Source organism: Mobula birostris, chromosome 10 (genome assembly GCF_030028105.1).
Source record: "Mobula birostris isolate sMobBir1 chromosome 10, sMobBir1.hap1, whole genome shotgun sequence".
Classification (NCBI taxonomy): Eukaryota; Metazoa; Chordata; class Chondrichthyes; order Myliobatiformes; family Myliobatidae; genus Mobula; species Mobula birostris.
This window is the reverse complement of record NC_092379.1, coordinates 30,867,672-30,883,013: the sequence shown is the minus strand read 5'-3', so window position 1 is coordinate 30,883,013 and position 15,342 is coordinate 30,867,672. Positions and strand designations below refer to the sequence as shown.

The window sequence follows — 15,342 nt, the reverse complement described above, 5'->3', positions numbered from 1 at the left end:
ATACAAATGACCTGGATGAAAATGTAGATGGATGGATTAGTAAATTTGCAGATGATATGAAGATTGGTGGTGTTGTAGATGACTGACGAAGAGTACAACAGGATATAGATAAGTTACAGATATGGCAGAGAAATGCAGATGGAGTTTAACTCGGCCAAATGCGAAGTGTTGCAGTTTGATAGGGCAAGATCCTTAACAGTGTTGATGGGCAAGGGATCTTGGGGTCCAAGTTCTTAGCTCCCTGAAAGTGGCTACTAAGGTTGATAGGGTTGTTAGGAAGGCTGTTAGTAGTTGTGGCACTGAGTTCAGGAAACTATGTTGTGGTTTTATAAAACTCAAGTTAGGCCGCATCTGGACTGATAGTCACCCTATTACAGGAAGAGTGACGAGGCCTTAGAGAGACTGCCGGAGGATGCTGCCCAGAGTAGAGGACAGGTGCTATAAAGAGAGAGTGGACAGACTTGGGTTGTTTTCTCTGGAGCAGCAGAGGCTGAGGGGAGATCTGATAGAGGTTTATAAGGTTATGAGAAGCGTAGAGAGAGTAGACAGACAATATCTTTTCCCAAAGGTTAAAATGTCTAATACCAGAGGGCATGCATTTAAGGTGAAAGGGGGCAATTTCAAAGGAAACCAGAGGGGAAAGTTTTTTACACAGGAAGTTTTTTACACTGGTCAATATCCTGCTGTATTCTTCACCAGTCATTTATGGCATCCACAACACCACCAATCTTTACACAGAAAGTTGTGGATGCCTGGAATGCGCTGCCTCGGGTGGTGGTTAAGAGATATTTAAATAGGCCCATGCGAGGAGAATGGAAGGATATGGACATTGTGTAGGCAGAAGAGATTAGTTTAGCTGGCTATTTGATTACTAAATTAGTTGGTTCAGCACAACATTGTGAGCCGAAGGGCCTGTTCTATGTCCCATGGCTGTGTTCTATTACAGGGAGAATTATCATCTGAAGGCAGCGAATCCCACTGGCATGTTCTGTACCATTGTCGCCAGCTCTGAATGGAGAACAGTGCCCATTAGGAGCTCTGAGTAGCTGCCTGTACCCTGGGCAAGGGCAAAGTCCACAACACCAGCAATGAATCACTCCACAAATAATTAAATAGAGGCTCAAATAAAAGCTGAGGTGCCTGGCTTACCACCACTGCCAATTCCACTTCCGATCTTGTTAGCAGGTGTGAGCCAAACTTCTGTCAGCAGCCTCTTATGAAATAAAGCCTACCTGCTCCATAGAGTCTCTTCAGCCCAACAAATCCCTACGAATCATGAGCCGCATCTAAGCTAGTCCCATTTTGCCTGCATTTGGCCGAAATTCCCCTCAACATTTTTCATCCATGTACCCCATCCAAATGTCTTTTAAGTTAATACACAAAATGGCTGCTGGAACTACAAACGTACATGAGGCTACTGGGGAATTCTGTTAGGGGTACTGGGAGATGAGAGTGGCTACTGGGGAATTCTGTTAGGGGTACTGGGAGATGAGGGTGGCTACTGGAGAATTCTGTTAGGGGTACTGGGAGATGAGGGTGGCTACTGGGGAATTCTGTTAGGGGTACTGGGAGATGTGGGTGGCTACTGGGGAATTCTGTTGGGGTACTGGGAGATGTGGGTGGCTACTGGGGAATTCTGTTAGGGGTACTGGGAGATGAGAGTGGCCACTGGGGAATTCTGTTAGGGGTTCTGGGAGATGTGGGTGGCTACTGGGGAATTCTGTTAGGGGTACTGGGAGATGAGAGTGGCTGAGCAGTGCTGGGGAGAGATTAGGGTCCTCACAGTGCAAACCAGTTAACACAATAGCTTTACAGCATCAGCAATCACTGAGCGTGTTTTGATTCCTGCTGTCACCTGTATGTTCTCCTCATATAACCATATAACAATTACAGCATGGAAACAGGCCATCTCGGCCCTTCTAGTCCATGCCGAACTCTTACTCTCACCTAGTCCCACCGACCTTCACTCAGCCCATAACTCTCCATTCCTTTCCTGTCCATATATCTATCCAATTTAACTTTAAACGACAACATTGAACGTGCCTCAACCACTTCTGCTGGAGGCTCATTCCACACAGCTACCACTCTCTGAGTAAAGAAGTTCCCCCTCATGTTACCCCTAAACTTTTGCCCTTTAACTCTCAACTCATGTCCTCTTGTTTGAATCTCCCCCACTCTCAATGGAAAAAGCCTATCCACGTCAACTCTCATAATTTTAAACACCTCTATCAAGTCCCCCCTCAACCATCTACGCTCCAAAGAATAAAGACCCAACTTGTTCAACCTTTCTCTGTAACTTAGGAGATGAAACCCAGGTAACATTCTAGTAAATCTTCTCCGTACTCTCTCAATTTTGTTAACATCTTTCCTATGATTTGGTGACCAGAACTGTACACACTACTCCAAATTTGGCCTTACCAATGCCTTGCACGATTTCAACATTACATCCCAACTCCTATACTCGATGCTCATTACTCATTACTCAATATTCATGACTATGCAGATCTCCTCTGGCACTCCAGCTTCCTCCTACTTTCCAAAGACATGGGGTTAATGAGTTATGGGTATGTTATGTTGCCACCGGCACATTGCAAATCAATACTGTTTATAGATAAATAAAGCTAATCTTTCAATCATATTTCCAGTCACTTATCAGGGACTTTTTCCACTTTTAGTTCTCAGACTCACTGAAGTTGGCAACTTTTCAGACTCATAAACACAAGAGACACTGCAGATGCTGGAGATCCAGAGTAGGCTCTTGAACCAGAGCAACCTCTAGAGATGTTAGGCTAATTTAAATCTTGGACAAAAATTAAATGGACAAGATAGGAAAAGTTCTGTGGGATATTGAAAGTAGAGACAGAAAAGTCAAAATTAAAAAACTGGGATGAGCATAGAATAAATGGTTGTCAGTTTGCATAGATTTAGTGAGTTGAGGGGTTTTGTGTATCTCTATGTGAGTGATGGTTAGAAGACAACTAAGGAGCTATATATATTCTTTTTTTCTCTCTTTTTTCTCCCTCTGTCCCTCTCACTATACTCCTTGCCCATCCTCTGGGCTTCACCCCTCCCCCTTTCTTTCTCCCTAGGCCTCCCATCCCATTATCCTCTCATATCCCTTTTGCCAATCAACTGTCCAGCTCTTGGCTCCATCCCTCCCCCTCCTGTCTTCTCCTATCATTTTGGATCTCCCCCTCCCCCTCCCACTTTCAAATCTCTTACTATCTCTTCTTTCAATTAGTCCTGACAAAGGGTCTCAGCCCAAAACGTCGACTGTACCTCTTCCTAGAGATGCTGCCTGGCCTGCTGCATTCACCGGCAACTTTTATGTGTGTTGCTAAGGAGCTATGCAAAAAGTTCTTTTTGTAAAATCTTAACAGGTGCAACCACTGGGAGCTAAGGATGAATATGTATTCTAAAATGCTGAGGGTGATCACCCTAGGCCTAATTTCTATCTCATTAATTTCTGAAAAGAAAGGTAAATTGGCCTCCTGTATGGATAAGAACACTTCCACAGCTGACAATACTGTGTGACCAGGCATTCCAATGACTCCAGAGATACTGGAATATTATTCTGCCTCAAGGATCCTTTCACATGGGAAAGGGACAGAGAAGCCATTAAGGGTGGAGGTACATGGAAGTACAAACTCTGTCTCAACAGCTGCGGTGATCAAATGCCTAATCTTAGTACCAAATTGGTAAATGTAACTTGAGCGAATTCCTCCTGATCCTGGTGTAAGACCCAAGCTTCAATAATAATATTAATCTTTAATCAATAAGCTTCAAGACTTTGGCCTCAACACCTCCTTGTGCAACTGGATCCTCGATTTCCTCACTTGCAGACCACAGTCAGTTCAGATTGGTAACAACATCTCCTCCACAATCTCCATCAGCAGAGATTCACCATAAAGATATGTGCTTAGTCCCCTGCTCTACTCACTTTACACTTATCACTCTGTGGCTACGCACAGCTGCAATGCCCATATCTAAGTTTGCTGATGACACTAGTGTACTTGTCTGAATCAAAGGTGGTGATGAACCAGCATATAGGAGGGAGATTGAAAATCTGGCTGAGCGGTGCCACAAAACCAACCTCTTACTCAATGTTAGCAAGACCAAGGAGCTGGTTATTGACTTTAAGAGGGAGAAACTGGAGGTCCATGAGCCAATCCTCAACAGCGGATCAGAGGTGGAGAGGATCAGCAACTTCAAATTCCTCAGTGCTATCATTTCAGAGGACCTGTCCTGAGACCTGCACGTAAATGCCATTATGAAGAAAGCGTGGCCGTGCAGTAAAAGTTCCCTAAAAGTTCGCAAAGATTCGGCATGTCATCTAAGATTTTGAGAAACTTCTATAGATGTGTAATGGAGAGTATATTGACTGGTTGCATCACAGCCTGATATGGAAACACCAATGCCCTTGTACAGGAAAGCCTACAAAAAATAGTGAGTCAGGGGTAAAACCCTCCCAACCATTGAGCACATCTACACAGTGCGCTGTTGCAGGAAAGCAGCATCCATCATCAAGGACCTCCAACATCTTTCAGGACGAAGCTACAGGACCTTCAGGACCCACAACACCAGGTTCAGGAACAGTTATTACAACCTCAACCATCTGGCTCTTGAACCAGAGGGGATAACTTCACTCGCTCTCAGGTGTTGATCAGGCTTGAGGGCAGTAATTGTTTCTGAGTCTAGTGGTCTGGTGCATTTGATGAATGTACTGGTATCACTGCTTGGTATGGAGGGGCCACTGCACAGGATCAGAAAAATCTGCAGAAAGTTGTAAACTCAGCCAGCTCCATCATGGGCACTGATCTCCCTAGCATCCAGGACACCTTCAAAAGGTGATGCCTGAGGAAGGCGATGTTCATTATTAAGGACACGTTCTCTTCTCTCTACCATCAGGGAGGAGGTACAGAAGCTGGAAGACACACACTCAATGTTTCAGGAACAGTTCTTTCCCCTCTGCCATCAGATTTCTGAACAGACAATGAACCCATGAACACTACCTTACCAATTTTCACTCTCTGATTTTGCAGTGCTTGCTTAATTTTATACATATCTACCGAATATATATATCTTATTGTACTTTTTAGATTTTAAAAAATCATTATATATTGCACTGTACTGCTGCAAAACAACAAATTTCACAATACATGTCAGTGATATTAAACCTGATTCTGAGTCTACACAGGGGGATCTTGAGGTCTAAGTCCAAAGCTCCCTGGAAGTGGCATGACAAGTAGGCGGTAGAGAGGCATATGGTTGGGGCATTGAGTATAAGAATTAGGAACTTAAACTGCCCCTTTATAGAGCTTTGACTAGGTTGCACTTGGAATATTGTGTGCAGTTCTGGATGGTGCATTTGGGAAGGAAGTGGAGGCTTTGGAAAAGGTGCAGAAGAGGTTTATCCTGAAGCTGCCTGGATTAGAGACTAGGGAGAGGAGAGGTTGGACTGACAGAATTGTTTTCTCTGGGGTGTCAGAGGCTGAGGGGAGACCTGATGGAAGTTTATAAAATTATGAGAGGCACGGATAGTTAGCCTTTTCCCCAGGGTACTAAACTACAAAAACTAAACTACTTTAGTCAAATACCAAAGGGCAAATCTTTGAGGTGGCGGGGGTTGGGTTTAAAGGATTTGGGTGCGGCGGTTTTAACACAGATGGTGTTAGGTGCCTGGCACATGCTGATTGGTAGAAGCAAATATAGTGGTGTTTTAAAGAGACACACGCAGGCAGATGGGAATAGTTTCAATGGCACAGACACGGTGGGTTGAGGAGCTTGTTCTGTGCTATGTTCATACATTCTACCACTAGAGTTCTCATGCTTTGCACATCATAACACCATAGACATAGGAGCAGAATTAGGCCATTCAGCCCATTGAGTCTGTTCCATCATTCTGTCATGGCTGATTTATTATCCTTCTCAACCCCATTCTCCTACCTTCTCCCTGTAATCTTTGATGTCCTGATGAATCAAGGACCTTCAACCTCCACTTTCAATATCTCAAATTACTTGGCCTCCACAGCTGTCTGTGGCCATAAAGTCCACAGGTTCACCATTCCCTGGCTAAGGAAATTCCACCTCATCGCTGCTTTAAAGGGGACATCCTTCTATTCTGAGGCTGGGCCCTCTGGGGCTAGACCTGCCCACTAAAATAAACATCCTCCCCACATCCACTCTATGTTGGCCTTTCAATATTCGGTAGGTTTCAATAAGATCCTCCTCATTCTCCTAAACTCCAGTGAGTCCAGGCCCAGAACAATCAAAAGCTCTTCAAATGTTAACCCTTTCATTCCCAGAATCATTCTGGTAAACTTCCTCTGGACCCTCTCCGATGCCAGCACAGCCATTTTTCTTAGATAAGAGGACCCAAACTGCTCACAATACTCCAAGTGCAGTCAATAGACAATAGGTGCAGGAGTAAGCCATTTGGCCCATCGAGCCAGCACTGCCATTCATTGTGATCATGGCTGATCATCCACAATCAGTATCCTGTTCCTGCCTCCTCCCCATATCCCTTGACTCTGCTATCTTTAAAAGCTCTATTTAACTCTTTCTTGAAAGAATCCAGAGAATTGGCCTCCACTGCCTTCTGAGGCAGAGCATTCCACAGAGCCACAACCCTCTGTGTGAAAAAGTTTTTCCTCAACTCCGTTCTAAATGGTCTACCCCCTATTCTTAAACTGTGGCCTCTGGTTCTGGACTCCCCCAACATCGAGTACATGTTTCCTGCCTCTAGCGTGTCCAATCCCTTAATAATCTTATATGTTTCAATCAGATCCCCTCTCATCCTTCTAAATTCCAGTGTATACAACCCAAGTCGCTCCAATCTTTCAACATATGACAGTCCCGCCATCCCGGGAATTAACCTCGTGAACCTACGCTGCACTCCCTCCATAGCAAGAATGTTTTTCCTCAAATTTGGAGACCAAAACTGCACACAATACTCCAGGTGGGGTCTCACCAGCGCCTTGTACAACTGCAGAAGGACCTCTTTGCTCATATACTCAACTCCCCTTGTTATGAAGGCCAACATGCCATTAGCTTTCTTCACTGCCTGCTGTACCTGCATGTTTACTTTCAGTGACTGATGAACAAGGACACCCAGATCTTGTTGTACTTCCCCTTTTCCTAACTTGACACCATTCAGATAGTAATCTGCCTTCCTGTTCTTGCCACCAAAGTGGATAACCTCACATTTATCCACATTAACCTGCATCTGCCATGCATCTGCCCACTCACCCAACCTGTCCAAGTCACCCTGCATTCTCATAACATCCTCCTTACATTTCACACTGTCACCCGGCTTTGTGTCATCTGCAAATTTGCTAATGTTACTTTTAATCCCTTCATCTAAATCATTAATGTATATTGTAAATAGCTGTGGTCCCAGCACCGAGCATTGCGGTACCCCACTAGTCACCGCCTGCCATTCTGAAAAGGACCCGTTAATCCCCACTCTTTGTTTCCTGTCTGCCAACCAATTTTCTATCCATGTCAGTACCCTACCCCCAATACCATGCGCTCTAATTTTGCCCGATGACTTATAAAGCCTCAGCTAGACATCCTTGCTTTTACATTCCAGTCCTCCAGAAATGAATGCTAACGTTGCATTTGCCTTCCTCACCACAGACCCAAGCTGCAAGTTAACCTTTAGGAAATCTTGCACGAGGACTCCCAAGTCCTTTTGCATCTCTGAGTTTTTGAATTTTCTCCCCGTTTTTTGATACCTTCTACCAAGTGCCAACGCTATTTTCCAGCAGCCCCCTTGTGCTTTCTCCCGGTCTGCCTCAGTCCTATAGTCACAATCACTATAATCATTCACACAGTTTGTATGCCTTTGTTGCACACTCGCAGTTTACATATAACCCATTCCCTAACTGTACGCCCGCACTTCGCACGTTCACAATGTACACGCTTGCAATGTACAGTATACATTCACTATCTACTCACTAGTCCTTTGCACACTCACGGGGGCTGTAGGCTCGGAAGCGGGGTGGGTGGGGAAAATACTGGCCGTAATGCAACCAGTAGAGAGGATATTGAAAGCCCCCGCGGCTGGGTAGGGGCAAGAAGGTATTCTGCGAAGCACATGTAAGCATTTATGGAGAGAAACGATGGGAAAGTTTGAAAGGAGGGCAAAGGACAACAGGAGGAAATTCAGTGCATGTTTTAAACGGTTAAATGCACTGCACGGTTTTCTATAAAGCTTCCAGGTAGCACATTGACCATGCAGGACTGGAAAACATTCCGTCCGTGTTTGTTGTCTCTGGATGAGCAGAGGCTGCAATTCTGTCGTCCGGCGCCTGAGGGCGCAGCGAGCGCCCAGTTGTCTACTCCCCAACCCAGTTCATCCACACTGGCCACACACCTCAAAGGCATCAGTTAATCAGTAACTCCCCCCCCGCCCCCCCACATACACACACACACCCTACAGTCGCACACTTGTAGCTCAGAGCTTCCAGTCCCTGAGAGAGAGGGATCTGCAGACAGGTACAGCTGCCGTGCGAAGGTGAGAAAGTTCTCTGGTCTGCACCCGCATTTCTGGACAACTCTGAAACTTTTGGACGGGTGCATCCACCGGGTGAGGTTTTGGAATCTGGAACCGGAGCCTTTGGAAGCGGACTACCCCGCAGTATATACCCCACCCAGTCCCTGAGACCCCGCTTCATCGCTGCCGAAGGGACCTGGATCTCAAGGTGTCTCCCACATTCCCGAGACTTAGGCACTGGAATACAATTTGGAGCCTGAAGATCATTTGCAACGTTCCCTCTTCCTGCTTTGGTCGTATTTTTGTTAAGGAAGCGATATGTTGGGATCTGTGAAAATGGAATCACACGAAATTCCCGAGTGGACCAGTTTATATTCAGACCCCGGTGAGGTCAGTATAACGCACAACACCTCTTACAGACAACTGACTACTTTTGCTAAATGATCTATTCCCATGTAAAGTCTGTCTAGGACACGGAATCTGAGACGAACCGGGTTGTTAGATCTCTGTTCCAGAAAGAGATTGTTGTCAGTGTGGGCTCTCAGGTTAAGGCCTCATCGGCTCTAGTCTGTGCGCTCTCTGGGCTGTAGCCGGTCCAGTGAAGATGGAATTTGGGATTGAAAATGGGACCAAAGCAACGAGCGCGCAAGTAAAGTCCTCGTGTGCCAGGTTCACAGTGATTTCAGCCGCGTACTGCAGTCGCCTCACCCACTGAACTCGATTGTTTCACTTTCAGGGATTGGCGCTGGTCGCAATGACAATTCATTTGGGTACTGATTGGTTCATTGGTGGTTGGATCTGCTCGGTGTGGAGTGTGTGTACGCGGGTGCTGCTAGTTGACTACTACAGATGAGTCCTCATGAAGGGTCTCGGCCCGAATCGTCGACTGTTATTCCCCTCTACAGATGCTTCCTGACTTAGAGTTCTTCCAGCATTGTGTGTGTGTGTGTGTGTGTGTGTGTGTGTGTGTAACTATAACTGAATGCTGTTGTTTGACCATGTCAGCGACCGTGCTTATTTTAAAGCCCCATAGTTTACATCGTTGTGTCCGCCACAAGGTGTGTGTGTCTGCGTTATAGTATCAACGTGATAAGCCTTTCACCATAATGGTTCCTGAGTGTAAGTTTGTGAACCTCTGCTGCTGTAGCCCGTCCACGTCAAGGTTCAATGTGCTTTGCATTCAGAGATGCTGTTCTGCTCACCACTGTTACAACGCGTGATTATTTGAGTTACTGTCACCTTCCTGTCAGCTTGAACCAGTCGGGCAATTCTTCTTTGACCTCTCTCATTATAACAAGGTGTTTTGACCACCTCTCACTCCATTTTATATGTTTTCACACCATTCTCTGTAAACACCAGAGACTAGTGTGTGTGAAAATCCTAGGAGATCAGCAGTTTCTCAGATACTCAAACCTCCCTGTCTGGCACCAACAATCATTCCACCATCAAAGTTACTTGGATCACATTTCTCCCCCCATTCTTATGTTTGAGTCTGCATGCTGTTATGCATGAGGTTGTTGCCACACGGTTGACTGATTAGATGTTTGCATTGATTAGCAGGTGTACCTAATAAAGTGCCCACTGAGTGTACCGTGTGTAAGTGTGATCTGTAATTAAGTGTTAATACAACCTACACATAAGCTAATGTGTCAGTGTGTGTGCCTGTAATCGTGTGTGTGTGAGTATGTGACGATGCATTGAATCAGTGTGTCAGTCAGCATACAGTCATCTGTGCATCAGCAAACTATCTGTTCATATTGCACTGTGTTGGGGGTCTACAACAGTTTGTTAGACTAAATTTACCTGTTCTGTATCTGTGGGAGGTGCACAAACCAGTGTGTCTGTGACTATAGTAGTGTCAGTCTTTGTCTATTGTACAATAGCATTGATAATCATATCTATGGGAGCATGCCTATACCATTGTGAATTGGAAATGAACTCTGAACTCCGATGCCCTGGGTCTGATAGTGTGGTGTTAACCGTACCATGTGTGTGTATTATGGAGTGTAGTGTGTACAGTATTGCAATCAGTCAGTCTGCATCTATCAGATTGTCACCATGTGGGAATTCATGCATTTATATTAAAGTGTCACTGCTAATGTCAGGTGCTGTCGTGTGTGTTCATGCCAGTTTCTGTGTGTATTGAGGCCAGTCTGGTCACCACTGCCAGTTACTCTGTGTGTGGGTATGCTTGCTGCTCATTACTGGACAATGCATTGCCTTCAATACATTAGTGTGCATGTTCCATTTTCATATTAATGCCTCACTCCATATTTGCGTGCAGTGTGTGCTTTATGCCATCCCCCTGCCTAGTATCTGAGATAAACTGGATTTTTTACAAACGTATCATTATATTTGACGCGGGACTATGCATCAAATCACAAGATTGTCAACCTCCAGCCCTGTAGCACTGGCCAGTTCTACACCTGCCTTAATAGTAACAAGAATAATAACTTTATTTACAGAGCACTTTTCATACAGACAATCTCATTCAAAGTGTATTACAATGTGATAAAAGTACAAACACTAAAATAAATTAAAAAATAAAAATAAATCTGAAAATAAAAGGCAAAAATATGTTAGTTAAAAACAGGGTTAAATAAATCAGTTTTGAGCTGGCATTTAAAAGTGTCAACTGAGTCTGCATCTCTTATAGATTTAGGTATTGAATTTCACAGTTTAGGAGTGTCGTTCAAAAAATCTGATCTGCTATTTATCTTTTTGTGGAAGTTGTTTAAATTTAAGGGACCAGTGGAAGAAGGCCTGTTCACTCTAAGTACGATGTAGTGTATAACGGCCTTGCAAGTGACACGGCTAATGATAGTTAGAGACAGTTTGGCAATTAAATGGCATAGTGCCCCAATTAAATAAAGGGAATCCTGGCTAGTTTCTCAATTACTTTTTGTTCCTTAAGAGCTGTCCCAAATAAGCGGTTGCCCCAATTAACCAGAACCCACTTTTATGTTTCCATCACTATCTCATTGTGAGTGTATTTCGACTGAAGTGTTATGTGTCTGTGTGCGAGTATTTGTGTTTATCCCAATGTGTATATATGTGAGTGTGCCAGATGTGTGTGAGAGTTTTTGTGTTTATATCAATGTTATCCTGTTTGATGATGTGTTTTTTTCCCGCTGTGCGTATCAACAGTGTGTTCCTGTATCTCATCATCAGGGCATCAGTGTGTTTATTACGATATGTTTCTGTACAGGGTCCATTTTACTGTGTGTTTGTATCTTCATATCACTGTACTATTTGTGTATCGCCATGCCAACCCTCTCCCTGCTTTCCATTTGTGTTTCTCCGCGCCAACATTCAGTCCAGCAATGGTCAGAGCCTGAACCAGACTTTTCAAGTACCATTGCATTGACCCCGAGCCCATCTTAGACCTTCTGTACCTGCATCTGCCTACCCACTGACACACTCACCCATCCTTCCCAACAGCCACCTTCATCACTAGTCCATTGTGACCCCTGTTCAGCTCCCAGCCTGAGTCTTTCTACCCACATTGACTCCCAGTTTAGCAGAGTCTTGATTCTAAAATTTTCATACTTTTTTCTGAAACCTCTCCTTGGCTTACAGAGATAGACAGAAACAAGCCCTCTTCCCAGCTTCCCCATGCCAACCAATGTGGCTTTCTAAGGTAACCCATCTCTCTGCATTTAAAGGTCTTAAGTCAAAGTAAAATTTATGATCAAAGTACATATATGTCACCATATACTACATTGAGGTTCATTTTCTTGCAAACATTTACAGGAAAATAAATACAATAGAATTTATGAAAAATAACTATACGTAAACAGAGACTGACAAGCAGTCAATATGCCAAAGAAGACAATGTGCACAAATCAAACACAGAAAGAAATAAATGACACGGTGAACGTGAATTGTAGAGTGCTTGAAAGTGAGTCCACAGGTTGTGAAATCAGTTCAGCGTCAAGAAGAACAAGCTTATCCACACTGGATCAGGAGCCTGTTCCCGAAGCAGGCATGTGAAAACGAAGGCTCCTGTGCCTCCTGTGAGAAGAGAGCGTGGCCTGGGTGGCGGGGTCTGTCGATGATGGACGCTGCTTTCTTGTGGTGGTGCTCAATGCTGGGGAGGATTTGTCTGTGATGGACTGGGCTGTATCCATCACTTTCTGTCGGCAATATACCTCTAAGCCTTTCCTATCTGTGCAGCTATCCGGATGTCTTTTCGACATTGTGCTTGCACTTGCCTTCACCACTTCATCTGGAGACACAGTCCATATACACACCACACTCTAGGTGAGAGAGAATGCCCCTCATCCTTTCCCTCCCACCTTAAACCTCTGCCCTCTACCCTGAGAGGTACCCGTGCCTACTGAACTGCTAAATCCAGAAATGAATAGTTTCTTTATTTATTGAGATACAGTGTGGAATAGTCCCTTGTAACCTGTTGCACCACACTGCCTGGCAATCTTCCGATTTAGCCCTAGCCTAATGACCAATTAACCGACTAATCAGTACATGTGTGCACTGTGGCAGGAAACCTGAGTCCAGAGGAAACGCAGGCCGTCACAGGGACAACGTACAGACTCCTGACAGGCACCGGTGGGGATTGAACCCGGTCCGTCTGTACTAAGCACTACGCTACTGTGCTACCCCATATCTATGCCGCTGGCCATCATGCCCTCTACCCCTCTATATCTTCTGTTCCACTTAACTTTACCCCCTGGGCAAGAGCGGTTGGAGTCGACCATGGATATTTGCATGCCAGCTGTCTACTTTGTATACTCCAGCCAGGGCAGTACGACATGGAGAGTAATGCCCAGGTCCCCTCTCCACACAGCCAGGGCAGTACGACATGGAGAATAATGCCCAGGTCCCCTCTCCACACAGCCAGGGCAGTACGACATGGAGAATAATGCCCAGGTCCCCTCTCCACACAGCCAGGGCAGTACGACATGGAGAGTAATGCCCAGGTCCCCTCTCCACACAGTCAGGGCAGTACGACATGGAGAATAATGCCCAGGTCCCCTCTCCACACAGCCAGGGCAGTACGACATGGAGAGTAATGCCCAGGTCCCCTCTCCACACAGCCAGGGCAGTACGACATGGAGAGTAATGTCCAGGTCCCCTCTCCACACAGCCAGGGCAGTACGACATGGAGAGTAATGCAGCAGGTCCCCTCTCCACACAGCCAGGGCAGTACGACATGGAGAGTAATGCCCAGGTCCCCTCTCCACACAGCCAGGGCAGTACGACATGGAGAGTAATGTCCAGGTCCCCTCTCGACACAGCCAGGGCAGTACGACATGGAGAGTAATGCCCAGGTCCCCTCTCCACACAGCCACACAATTTGACATACTGTACGCTCTCTTGCTCCCTAATAGAGGGAGAAAGAAGCATCCCCTTTCACAGTGAGAGATGAGACATAGTGAAACGAGTAACTGAGTTGCCAACCATGCTTTGATGAGCCCCAGTTGCTCAAAACAATTGGTTTGAAGGCACCAGCGAGCCGCCTTTGTCGTGTCAATGGAAACGGTTCTGCTGGGCTTAGTAGCAGAGCCACAGGTGAAGGCAGGAGCTGGACTTGGTTGTCTGAGGCTATTTGAGGTGCAGGCCATTGGGAGCATTTAATACCTAGTGGGAGCTCGTCCCTGTTATCACCCCCCGCCCCCATGAGAACCTTAAGGCCCTTGGGCAAACCTTTGATTATTTCATTCTCTCTCCTGCTGCTCATTGTCAGTCTTGTTTAATGTCACTCTTGCCAAGAACCTGACGATACTTTGTCACAGAAGAGATGCTATAAAAATGTAAGTTATTGCTTGTCTGTTCAAAGTAGTATGTTGTTGTGTAAAGGAGATTATCAGTGGAATATCATTGTGTATGTTTGATGTTCAGGAATATATAATAGGAGGTTCCTCTGTGAAGACATTTCATTGTGATCAGGTGAGTGGTATGTGTCACTGCACATCTGTATCCTGGGTCACCTTTTGTGCATAATTGCATCATCTGTTCTTCTTTGCAGCAGTGTGGTAGTGTGTCTGTTTACAACACGTGTGACCATGTGTGTTTGTGTGAACACATGTGTGCATGCATCATGCATGTTTTAGACATTGCATTTAAATCATTGTGCAATGTTACAACATTATATTAGTGTCAGTTCCTCCGATCAATCTCAGTGCCACCTTATCCTTTTGCAGTTGTGTGTTTGCACAAGTGCAGTTGAGTTTGTATTTAAATTAGGGACTTATGCTTACATATTAAAGTCACTTCTCAGTTTATATTAGTGTCAGTTTGGGTCTTTGCTTCAGTAGTCATTAGGTTGTTTGACTGTCATTGTGTCAATCTTTAATAGCACACGTAAAGGCCATTTGGTCCATCCAGTCTGTGTCCCATTAGCGTAATTCCCCCCTCCTTGTTTCCCTGTAAACCTACAACTTACTTTCTCTCTCTCTCACACACACAAACACACATTCACACACATACACTCACACCCAGACACAGACATACAGACAGACCCACACTCACACAAATCCACTCACATACAGACACACACTCACATGCAAACAGACACAGACATACAGACTGACACACACTCACACAGACACACACTCACACACAGTCACACACACAGACACACACACATCCACTCACATACAGACATACACACACTCACAGACAGACACACAGATACACAGAGGGGAATCATGGTTGGGAAAAGAGGAAGGGAGAGGGGAGGGAGCAGGAAGCACCAGAGAGACATTCTGTAAAGATCAATAAACCATTTGTTTACCTGGGCACCTATCTGGCCCTCCACCCTTGGCACTCCTTCTCTGCCACCTGTCCCACACCCTCCACGACACTCCATCCATGCCATTCCC

At 45.3% G+C, this 15,342-nt stretch overlaps 1 protein-coding gene across 1 annotated transcript in view; it reads left to right on the top strand.

The window, feature by feature from the left end:
* The first annotated feature begins 8,465 nt into the window (after positions 1–8,465).
* LOC140203932 (hepatocyte nuclear factor 3-alpha-like) overlaps positions 8,466–15,342 on the top strand; it is a 44,540-nt gene continuing 37,663 nt past the window's right edge. The window contains exon 1 of the mRNA XM_072270101.1: positions 8,466–8,887. Coding sequence (XP_072126202.1) covers positions 8,816–8,887 — 72 coding nt within the window. The 5' untranslated portion in view covers positions 8,466–8,815. The remainder of the gene's footprint in view (positions 8,888–15,342) is intronic.